At 42.8% G+C, this 12,460-nt stretch overlaps 1 protein-coding gene across 7 annotated transcripts in view; it reads left to right on the forward strand.

Moving 5' to 3' along the window:
* Positions 1-12,460, forward strand: part of TNRC6B (trinucleotide repeat containing adaptor 6B) — a 261,509-nt gene that overhangs the window by 58,805 nt on the left and 190,244 nt on the right. For 6 of the 7 annotated variants that reach the window (XM_067698163.1, XM_067698167.1, XM_067698168.1 and 3 more), the window contains exons 2-3: positions 5,419-5,492; positions 11,049-11,139. The exons of the other annotated variant lie outside the window; for it this stretch is intronic. In XM_067698163.1, coding sequence (XP_067554264.1) covers positions 11,095-11,139 — 45 coding nt within the window. In that variant the 5' untranslated portion in view covers positions 5,419-5,492; positions 11,049-11,094. The remainder of the gene's footprint in view (positions 1-5,418; positions 5,493-11,048; positions 11,140-12,460) is intronic. 7 annotated transcript variants of the gene reach the window in all.

The following is a 12,460-nucleotide window of genomic DNA, read 5'->3' on the forward strand; positions in this document are numbered from 1 at the left end:
ATGAAAGAACAAGTAGAGAAAGACTGTCCAGCAAAAGAGACTGGAAGGAAATGGTCTAAGTCAAGATAGCAAAACTGATGCATTTGGCCCCTTCTGTGGGATAAAGGGACTAAATATGGTCCATATCAGTTTGAGCATCAGAACTAGGCTCAATCCTTGAAGACAGGAATTGAGTTGGATTCCTTTACCACAACCCCTGTCCTCCAACCCTCCATGTACAGAAGCAGCAGCTTCTTACCCAGCAACACTCTGCCCATGGTGAGAACCTGAAAATCAACAGTATTGACAGGGGCCTTGGGCTGGCTGCAAACCTAGGGAGACAGGGGGACCCAGACACAGCCAAGGGACCAGGAACTAAAGCAAGGTGCCCGTGGCCTAGCGACGGGATCTGCAGTATCCTTAACATCAGATAGGAAAGGAGCTCCCAAATGACAAGGGTTTCAGGTCATTCTAATTTTTAAATGCCAAAGAGAGGTTAAAGCAAAAATTTCAATGATAGCCACTGTATTTAACAACAGAGATGATAGGGAAAGAAACCAAATTTTGATGCTTAGCAAGTGTATGAGAGATAAGGACACTGACACCACAAATAAAAACGTCTTCTTTTTTAAAAAATTAATTAATTAGGGCTTCCCTGGTGGCGCAGTGGTTGAGAGTCCGCCTGCCGACGCAGGGGACTCGGGTTCGTGCCCCGGTCTGGGAAGATCCCACATGCCGCAGAGCGGCTGGGACCGTGAGCCATGGCTGCTGGGCCTGCGCGTCCGGAGCGTGTGCTCCACAACGGGAGAGGCCACGACAGTGAGAGGCCCGCATACTGTAATATATATATATATATATATAGTATATATATAATATATATATATTTATATATATAAATATATATATTTATATATTATATATATATTTTTATATATATATATATATTTATTTATTTATTTATTTATTTTTTTGGCTGTGTTGGGTCTTCGTTGCTGCGTGCAGGCTTTCTCTAGTTGCGGCGAGTGGGGCCTACTCTTTGTCGCGGTGCACGGGCTTCTCATTGCAGTGGCTTCTATTGTTGTGGAGCACAGGCTCTAGGCACGTGGGCTTCAGTAGTTGTGGCTCACAGGCTTCAGTAGTTGTGACTCGTGGGCTCTAGAGCACAGGCTCAGTAGTTGTGGCAAACGGGCTTTGTTGCTCCACGGCATGTGGGATCTTCCCGGAGGGCTCGAACCCATGTCCCCTACATTGGCAGGCGGATTCTCAACCACTGAGCCACCAGGGAAGTCCCAAAAGCTTCTTTTTTAAGAGCTTGAGTAAGAGAGGAAAGAGGGGATGGAGGGTGCAAAAGCTGGAGGAAATTTTAGGATTAAAGGGGATGTTTTTAGGAGTGGGCAGACTTGAACATTTTTACAGAATTTCCAAAGTGTTGAACTGAAGTAGAAGTGATCGGAAACTGGAAAGCATTTCCAGATCTTGGAACAATAACAACCCTCAAGTATTGGTGGCTAAATAAACCCATCGACCTGTAGCAGAACAGCCTCCACCTGCACTCCTTAGACTTTTGACTTTATCATTGGTGTTAATTAAATAGGTTCCTTTTTGCCCACTTGGGCTGGGTGCCCCGCTTATAGAGCTGGACGTGTGGTACCCTCCCATCTGCCCAGAATCTCCTGGTCTATGCTTGCCTCCTGGGAATACCTTCCTGGGCTTCTTTGCTGGTGTTTTGCTCCACCCTCACATCTGCTGCCTCACTTAAGGCATCTCTTCTGGACATCTTGCTTGAAGTTAGGCTAGTCGCCAACAAGGTAGACAGGGTTTTCAGTGTTATTTGTGATTCACTTAAAAGTTTACAGGTATATTCTTAATAATGTGCATCTCAAGAATCATGACGGTTATCAAACAGATAACAGTGGTGAGTCCTGGGAAGACCAGGGAAGGGAGAGAGAGGACCATGGTCAAGGGCTTTATTCATATTGCTTGAGTTTTTTTGAAATGAGAATTGAAACTAAATTTAAAAGAATCATGCTAAACAACCAAGTTTGAAAATTAAAACTTTATCATATCAGAGGTGTTATTAGTAAATATAGTTTATTGACTTTGTATTTCTTTCAACCATGTGAAAGATTTCAGTTCTAATTACATCTGTGAGTTTAGTTCCATACTTAACTGTGGAGGAGCTCTTGAAGCCTACTTGAAGTTTTGCAGGGCCTGGGAATTGATTTAGTCCAAGATCCACTGAACCTTCCCACCCCTCTGTGTGAATTTCAAGGCCAATCTGGTTATTCTGCAAGAGAATAGAGAAAACTGGAACAGTTCAAATAGTTTACTGCCGTGGCTACACATGCTCAGATGGAAGGATTGCAGTGTAGTTCTGAACATTTCAAAATGATGTTTGGAAGGAATTTGCCATTACTCATACCTTAGAAGGAAATTAGTGCTGTAGATAACTTCAACTAGATAATTTTAAATGTTGATTTTAGAATAGAATTTTGTTTATCTTGAATATGAGTGCATCTGATACAGAGGTTTACAGCCCTGCGGAGAAAGTAATGAAGCTGTCCTGTAAAAACTGGTTTCCAGAGTACTTGGAAAACTGCCCAGTTCCCCCCGCCTGCCTCTCCTCTGTTTTAACTCCTTTTCCATCACTGACCACCGGCAAGCGTCCGGGACCAACTGCCAAGCAGGCAAAGGACAGAGCTGGCCAGTGTCCTAAGCTTGTCTGTTAGCAAGATATGTAATAATGGGCTACTTTATGAAGTTGGTATAGAATTTAGACTACTGATAAGTCTGGAGAAGAATGTTTAGCCGGGGCAGAAACTAACCACAATAGAGAACTGAAAATTAGTCGGTCTTATCTTGATAGTCTGCAGTTGAGAAAAAATTTAAGAATCCTGTCTTTCTCTGAGGTGCTGAGCGTCACACGTAACCACAAGGTTTACATCCTCTGTGAGGGCCAGGCCCATCTTGAAAGTTGCAACTAGCTTCTTCATCTTTCCCCAGTGCAGTGTGGAAGCGTCCACACTGCAGTACTGAGTTATTGGAATCACGTCAGGATTCAGTTCAGCTTATGTTTATTGAACTCCTACCCGATACCAAATTCAAAGTTAATGTAAGACATAGATAGTCCTTGTTGTCAAAGAGTTCTGTTGTGTGAAGAAAACAGACCCATGGATATTACCAGTATTATATGGTATTTCTCAGAGGAGGAACACTTAGTGCAACCAGGAAGGGTACAGGAAGCTTTCGGGAGCTAACACCTGAGGCAGATCTTAAAGGAGGAGTAGAAGGGGGACCTCCCTGGCGGTCCAGTGGTAAAGAATCCACCTTCCAATGCAGGGGGCGTGGGTTGGATCCCTGGTCGGGGAACTAAGATCCCACATGCCACAGGGCAACTAAGCCCACATGCTGCAACTACTGAGCTCACATGCCTCAACTAGAGAGCCCGTGTGCCACACCTAGAGAGAGAAGCCCTCGCACCTCAACGAAGATCCCACATGCCGCAACTAAGACCTGATGCGACCAAAAATAGATAAATAAATAGCACCCCTTATTAAAAAAAAAAGAAGAGTAGAAGGGAATTAGGCACAGGGCCCTCAGAGACGTTAGTGAGCAAGGAAACCCTGTGCAGTCCATGTGACTAGAATGTGAAGTGACAATGGGGCTAGAGAGATCTTGAATTTAACCCTAAGGGTAGTGGGTAGGTATTGACTGAATTTTGGCAGTGGTATGCTCAAAGGTCAAATTGGCTTTTTAGAAAGGAAGATTGCTGGGATAATAGTGTGTATAAAAGAAGGGTAAAGATAATAATTAAAATGTCACTAATATCACAACACCATTCCATCTGAGATTTATTTATTCAAACACTTAAAAAAATAAGCTAAGGTAGAGATGATGAGAGATAAGAGAGCAGCAAGATGCTTTAGAGATTCAGTAAAACACTACCTCAAATGTAGGACTAAAGCTATAATTTATAATCCGTAGCCATGGGAAATGGAATGTGCTTTCTTGGACAGAAACATTAAGTTGATTGTGAAATCAACTAGGGGGCCAGTTGAAATCAGCTAGGGGGCCAGCTTCCAAATAGTGACCATCTTTCTGACGACAGTGTAGCATGTTGAGCAGAATATCCTTCTAGCATTTGTTCCTGCCATTATAAAATGAAGGGACTGGCCTGGGATCTCTCAATGTCTAATAAATGGCTGTCATTTCATGTATATTTGTATATATATGAGTCTATATTTCACATATATATAAAGAGAGAAACATTCCATCATGAAATAACATTTTCATTGCACTTATTAGCAACTTGCTATCATCTGATTTGATTTTGAAGAGGCCATTCCAGCAATTAATTAGAAACAGATTGGAGCGGAGCAAGAGTAGGCCCAGGAACACCAGCTAAGAGGCCTCCACAAGTAAGAAATGATGACAACAATGAAAATGAAGAGTTATGGGGCTTCCCTGGTGGCGCAGTGGTTGAGAGTCCGCCTGCTGATGCAGGGGACACGGGTTCGTGCCCCGGTCCGGGAAGATCCCATGTGCCGCAGAGTGGCTGGGCCCGTGAACCATGGCCGCTGAGCCTGCGCGTCCGGAGCCTGTGCTCCGCAATGGGAGAGGCCACAGCAGTGAGAGGCCCGCGTACCGCAAAACAAACAAACAAACAAACAAACAAAAATTATGTGTGGATCTGAGATACATATTGTGAAAGCAGGAATGACAGGACTTGCTGATGGACTGTGAGAGGACTGGGGTGGGGTGAGAAATCCAGGATGACTCTGAGGTTCTGACCCAGGCACCTGGGTGGAGGATGATACCCCCTCCTTATTTTTTTTGGCGGTGCTACATGGCATGCCAGATCTTAGTTCCCTGACCAGGGATCGAAATCGTGCCCCCTGCAGTGGAAGCACGGAGTCTTAACCACTGGACCGCCAGGGAAGTCCCAGTTATACCCTTGATTGAGACAGTGGAGACAGGAGAATGGGGTACGGGGCGGAGGGGATGAAGAGTGCAGTTTGGGATGTATTGAATCTACAGTGATTATGAGACATCCTCATGTCAAATGGAGAAGTTGAAAAGGCAATTTGGTATTTTTTGGTAGAAAAAATGAGTTAAATAAATAATAAAGGTTTAACATAGGTTGTCATGTTTCTTCAGAAAGTATTTCAGTTCACATTCTTAAAAACCATTCACCTTTATAGAGCATGTGGCTGGTGCCCTGCCCTGTATTAAGTGTTTTACACATATTTCATTTAAACTTCCAAAGAACCCTATGAGGAAGATGCTGTTATTGCTCCCAATGTTGAATGAGGAAGCTGAGGCTTGAGCTGTTAGGCCACTGGCCTAAGCGTCAGTAGCTGGTAGGTGGAGAAGCCTGGATTTGTACCATGGCATCTTGCTGTGAGCATGAGGCTCATTGTTATTTTCTTCTCTTTTCAGGGTTTTGGTTTTTGCACTGAATGTAGTCTAGACTCATCTTCACGGGCTTGTGTTGCCCCAGGATACTGTCAAAGGTAAGTTTTAAAAATCTATTTCCACCGTGTATTGACAGTGAAATGAGAGTCTTCATCTTAAAAAGAAGAAAAGTACGTTTTGACATTAATGCTTCTTTCCAGAGCTCTTACAGAAGGGTATTTAAAGTGGCCATCACACAAGCCCTTTTGCATTTCCACTTCACTAGGTCCCTTTAAAAACACCTGTATTTCGTTTGATACTGACATTTGGTGCCTCATCCTTTTATGAAGCTAGAATTTGTTCTTAGAGTTAGCAGTTTCACAGTTTTACGTGAGTGTAGCCTCGCTTCTCTGCCTCCGGTCCCTCCCCGCTCCGGTCTGTAGTCCACGCACTGCCAGAGTCAGCGTCTAACGATAGATTTGCTCACGTCGCACCTTTGCTTAAACAGCTCTCGTGGCTCCCGGTCAATGCAGATGTCATCCTACAAACCCCTCCAAAACCTAATCCCAAACAACGTTTCTGGCTTCTTTTTTAATAAACCCCTATCTGTGAACCTTACCAGACCATGTTCTGTTCCCCAGACATGAAGTTATTTTTCACAACTTTGTGCCTTAATGGATGCTCTTCTCTTTGCTTAGATTTTGGAAGAGGGGAGAGGAATGCAACTATTTACTCTTCCTTCTTGTACTCTCCTGGCAGAAATTCTTTTTCATCTGTGTTCTAAGAGCACCCGTTGTTGTTACAGCAATGAAGCATTCGTTATTTTAAGAGTTATTTGTATCTGTCTCCTTTACTAGTCTGTAAACCCTTTGAGAATTCTTGGAAAGGAACTGTTTTTGTAGTGCCTACTGGCTGCTTCTGGACACCTTGCTGAGTGCTATACGTATATTATTTTTTTTAACTAATTAATTAATTTATATATTTTTATTTTTGGCTGCGTTGACTCTTCACTGCTGCACGTGGGCTTTCTTTAGTTGCGGTGAGTGGGGACTACTCTTCGTTGTGGTGTTCGGGCTTCTCGTTGCAGTGGCTTCTCTTGTTGAGGAGCACGGGCTCTAGGTGCACAGGCTTCAGTAGTTGTGGCACGTGGGCTTAGTTGCTCTGCGGAATGTGGGATCTTCCCGGACCAGGGCTTGAACCCGTGTCCCTTGCATTGGCAGGTGGATTCTTAACCACTGCGCCACCAGGGAAGTCCTATTATTTAACTTCATTCTTGTAACACCTCCTCTGACCAGTTTTATAGATGAAAATAATGAAGATTAGAAAGTTAAGTAACTTGCTCAAGATTATACAGCTAAGAAATGACAAAGAATAATGGTTCTGCTCCTTCAAAGCCAAAGCTCATTCTACTACACCACACTAGCCCAGCACCATCTGGCATGTGGTGGGGACCCAGTAAATATTTATTGAATAAATACCTATTGCAATTTAAACAAAAAAGGCTTTAGTTGATTAATTCAGTCATTCTTACATAGAAATTTATTGGATACTTATTAAATGCTGGGTACACAGTTTTACGTAATCTGTTAATACAGAGATTAATGAGAAATAGTGTCTGGTATCAAAGCGTTGATAATCTAATAGGAGAGGCATTAATGTAAGTAAATAAATCCAATACAGTGTTACAGATCTTGTAGTAAAATTCAAACAAGATCCACTGGGAACACTGAGGAAGGAACCACCAGTTCTGCCTAGAGGTGAGACAGGAATTACTTTATAAAAGCTGAGTCTCGAATGAGAAGTAGGGAGAGGAAAGACCAAGGGAGTAACATGAATAAAAACATGGAAACCTGAAACAATCTGGCATATTTGGGAAGCTGTAAGTAGTTCACTATGGCTGGAACAAAGTGAACAAAGAGACCTTGGCCGATGGTGCTGGAGAGACAGGTGAGGGCTGGATCCTGGAGGACTTTGAAAATATGAACATATTTGCCAACTTCTTTAGAGAAGCTCGAGCACAGAGGCTGCATGACGTTACTCGTATTTGCTCGTTAACGTCTGCTGAGGCCTGTCCTGTGTGTGCTGAAGCACTGTGCCAGGTCAAGACTATCATCGGTCACCTACTTTATTCACCTTCGTTTTTGTCAAAAGGGCGGTAAAACTGATTTAGACCCTTAGACACAACTATAAGCCACGACTTCAAACAAGAATGTCTTAGAGGCTTTCTCAAGAAACACATTGAAAAACATTAAGGATAGTTCAAAATCAACCAAAAAAAAAAAAAAGAGAGAGCAAATTAAGGACATCAGTATGACATTTAGTGAGAAACCTCTCAATTTCCATTTCCCCTTTGAATTGCCTATATAAGCCTAGAACAAACTATTTAAACATAGAACTTCACTGGTTTTATAGCACATGTGCTGTTTGAAATTCAGCTGCCTTGCAGCTTATATGCAGCAAATAATGGTTGTACTCGCTAAATATCTAAAAGGCCTGTATGAAGAAAGTCTCTTTTCCCTAAAGTCTAATCATTGCCTCAGCCATGTCTGCTTAGGAAAAGCTGTGCCTGCATAATTCAAGGTCAGGCAGCAGCCTTCTGTGCTTTGAAGCCACCCAAGCCTGATAATGCCCTATTGCCTTTGCTGAGGCCAGCACAGCTGGCATTTGCTTGCTAGGCCAGAGTGGCTGATGTATGCTGAGGCCACTTGCACAGCTGACATTTAGATGAGCTTTCAGTGCCACCACCACCACTGCTGCCGCCACGACCAGTTGTGGCTTGTTGCTTTGCTGAGGCCGGTGAAGCCCCCAAGCCTTTGCTCAGGCTTCTCTGCCTGGTGCATGCAGCCTTGTCTCTATAGAAACAGCCACATACCTGAAGACAGAGTTGCCATAACTACAGTTACACTAAGGTCAAAACACAGTGTGGCCTATGCTTTATAAAATTGTCTTTTTTTTTAAAATTTATTTTATTTTTGTCTGCGTTGGGTCTTCATTGCTGTGCACAGGCTTTTCTCTAGTTGAGGCGAGCGGGGGCTATGCCTCGTTGCAGTGCACGGCCTTCTCATTGCGGTGGCTTCTCTTGTTGTGGAGCACGGGCTCTAGGCACGTGGGCTTTAGTAGTTGTGGCTTGCGGGCTCTAGAACGCAGGCTCAGTGGTTGTGGCATATGGGCTTAGTTGCTCCACGGCATGTGGGATCTTCCCAGACGAGGGCTCGAACCCGTGTCCCCTGCATTGGCAGGTGGATTCTTAACCACTGTGCCACCAGGGAAGCCCCCCTATGCTTTATAAACTTCTAATTTAGCCTCAGTAGTTAAAAGCTAGTATATAACTGTAAAAACTCATGTGGACTAATGTAAACCTCTATAAGGTCAAAGCACTTTGCCCCCTCACAAAAGACCAAGGCCCAGAGTCCTGGGCCCAACAGAAGCCTCAGAAATTTCACGTGTATTTTTCTCCCCAAATTTTGCTTCATGTCTATTAATCAAGACTCTAGTCTCATGTGCCAGATTTAGGTCTTTGAGAGATCTAATAAATAGCACCTTTTCCCTAGGCTGAGTTCTATACCATTGAGAAATAGACGAGTAGGGCATTTGGGAGACCAAAATATCATCTTTATTACTAATAAAGCTGTTTTGGAGAATGCAGCTTACATCTACGGGCAAGAGTCTTAACAGTGAAGCTCAGAATTCAGCAGACTTACCTGTCACAGGTTTACGTGAGGGACCTGTATTGATGGGTATGAGAGTGGAGCACAATGCGTGCTCCTGAGGGACAGCTGGCTTCCGAAGGTAAGAGACAGAAGGGGCTGAGCTCACATACCTTGTTTCTCCTTCTGAACTCACCATTCAGATAAGATCCTGCACCTCCACTGGGGTGGAATGTGTGGATGGAGTGGAGCCAGGAGTGAAACCTCAGGAGAGGGGAAGAAGCGTTCTTCTTTCCAGCGCATTCAAACGAAAACGGCACAGAAATAATGGGGGTGTCTTTTCTGGTCAGCTATGCCTGTAATGTATCATCTATGAAATACAATCTCTATTTCAGTAAAGCAGAACGAGAACTTAAAAGACTTTTGTGAAGCAATTTGTATACCAGATCTTCCTAGTTAATGTTATCGAGTTTTTCCAGTGCTGTCAATTTAGTTTTTATAGAAAGAGTAATTCTGCTTTTGCACAACTGTCATAAACAGGTGAGGGACAAAACCAACTAGAGAAAGCCTGTTTCACTTTCTGTGAGCTTCACCTGTGTATTTTACAGAGGGAATGGACAGTGTCGGTTCACGCGGAGTGAGTGAATGGGTGTTGGTTAAGGGGCTTCCACTGTACCAATTTTACATTTCGTTACATAAATACACATTGCTTCCCAAAAAACCTTATTAGGTGAGCACAGTAGGTATTTCGATACCCTTTCCCACCCAACAGGTAAGGAAACAGATTTCCAGAAATATTCAATACCTTTTTGGCCTTAGGTCTTGGTTATTGAGAAGCCTACACCAGAACGAGTTTGCGAGGTCCCCAAACCTGCTGTATTCATAAAGATTTCTCTGCACACCAAAAGGATTCACTGTCAAACGTCTTTTTAGCTTTCATATTTTGTAGCTATGAGCCCTTTGAAATATTTGAAAGGCTTTGAAATATTCATACCTGTATTATAATGGAGATTTGCTTTGTATCAGTTTGAGTACTTATTCCTTAATAATTACGTACTTAGTGAATTAATTTGAATGTTGCATAAACTTTTAGTAGTTTCTTTTTGGTACTTTTTTTTTTTTTTTTGCAGTACGTGGGCCTCTCACTGTTGTGGCCTCTCCCATTGCGGAGCACAGGCTCCAGACGCGCAGGCTCAGCGGCCATGGCTCATGGGCCCAGCCGCTCCGCGGCATGTGGGATCCCCTTGGACTGGGGCACGAACCCGTGTCCCCTGCATCGGCAGGTGGACTCTCAACCACTGCGCCACCAGGGAAGCCCCTGGTACATTTTAATTCATAAACTTTTAACACTTTTATTGGACTCATCTTCTTCTTAGAGGAAAAATTACTACTTTTTATTCTCTTGCCCTATGAATAGTCTGTTCTCATATAAAAATAAATTAACTGACATTTATTTTATTAAGCAGATTTTCTTAAAATAAAAAGGTGGGATCAACCATTAGAGTACACCTTAATTTCAGTTATAAAATACCATAAATGTTGAACATAAATTATAAACCCAAGAAACCCAGATACTTTCAATAGCCTAGCCTAATAGCCAGACAGTATGACCTGCTACAGCATAATTGGTCCCCTAGTCTACTTAGGTCGGCCTCTTTTCTGACAGGTCAGTGTTTGTACTGTATGAATTGCTGAAGATTTTCACTATTACCTCTGCCAAAAGTCAAAAAGAGGAAAGACATCTAGAACTGTTTAATATTCCAGTGTCTTAAACCTGTCCTAATTATTCTCCCCTAAGGTGGGGAAAACTCTCTCCCTACCCCTCTCCCTCCTTTCTTATCTAGGATGCATGTGTATACAGACACAGACACACACACACACACACACGTGCACGTGTGCACACACATTACTTAAGGTCATTGCTTCACAGTATTATGGTCTCAGTGACAGAATTTCAGTATAGTCTGAGAAAACAGATTTTCACACTGAATTCCTTATGTGTTTTTTTTCTCTTCTTACCTCTTTTAGGCAGTATTTGTGTGTTTCTGCAGAGTTTTGCACAGAGTCTGTTCCCATGCAGACCAATGAGGGAGAAGTATCAGAAGAAAGCAGTTCCAAGGTCAGTGAATTACTAAAGGTGCAAATAATTTGAGCAGAAATTAAACAACAGGAGCAGTGATTGAATAGAGTGGGTGTTATGTTTTAGGTGAATTTAGAAATTTGATTGATTTAAATTAGAACCTAACCTAAGATTGAGAGGAGTTTGTTTCTTCTCACTATCCGTTTTTGTTACACTCGGTGACAAATTTAAAACAAATTTTTCTGAACTCATAGAAAAATTTATGATTCATTTGTAGACTACTTTAAGGTTTTATTATGCAAGTTGTATATACTTATTTTAAAAATTAAAACAAATCAGAAGTGTATAAGGTAAAAGGTAAAACTCTGTCCCTTATTCCTGCTACACAGAGGTATCACTGATAATTTTTTAGACACTTTTTTTTTTTTTTTTTTTTTGTGGTACGCGGGCCTCTCACTGTTGTGGCCTCTCCCGTTGGGGAGCACAGGCTCCAGATGCGCAGGCTCAGCAGCCATGGTTCACGGGCGCAGCCGCTCCGCGGCATGTGGGATCTTCCCGGACCGGGGCACGAACTTGTGTCCCCTGCATTAGCAGGCGGACTCTCAACCACTGCGCCACCAGGGAAGCCCTTTAGACACTTTTAATTATAAATTTTTAAATGGTAATTGGTTCGGTTTTTCAAGTTAAAGCTTAAATGAGTGCTATCATTGTCACCTGTGTATAAGTAGTTATGTATGTGTTTATCTATATCTGTATATATCTGGCTTCATGTCCAGAGTCTCCTTGGCTGTTTCTCTTCCTGGTTATACGGAACCCTCGGTATCACTTTCACATCCCTCTTTCTCCTGTCAAAATTGTCTCCTGTCCTTCCCTGGGAGCTCTGAGGGTATCTCACACTGTGTCCTGGACAGTGCCCAGCATGTTATCTGCTCTGAACCCTCCTGAGGGCTGTCCCTTTTCTGCTGCCACTGCTACTGGTACTCTCTGTGGGAAAGCTTATTCTTTCACCAGAGCAAAAGTGGAGAGGGGTTAGATGTCACCGGGAACCTCCAAAGCATCATGCTAATTGGAAGAAGCCAGGCACAAAAGGTCGCATATTGTGTGATTCCATTTATATGAAACATGTAGAATAGATAAATCCGTAAACAGAACACAGACTGGTGGTTGCCAGGGATTGGCTGAGGGGAAGGGGAATGAGGAGTGACTGCTTAATGGGTATGGGGTTTCTGTTTGGGGTGATGAAAATGTTTTGGAACTCAATAGAGGTGGTGGTTGTACGACATTGTAAATATACCAGATGCCCCTGGATTGTTCATTTTCTTTTATGTGGATTTCACATCAATAAATTATTAAAAAAGAC

This window comes from Pseudorca crassidens, chromosome 11 (assembly GCF_039906515.1).
Source record: "Pseudorca crassidens isolate mPseCra1 chromosome 11, mPseCra1.hap1, whole genome shotgun sequence".
In the NCBI taxonomy this organism is placed as follows: domain Eukaryota; kingdom Metazoa; phylum Chordata; class Mammalia; order Artiodactyla; family Delphinidae; genus Pseudorca; species Pseudorca crassidens.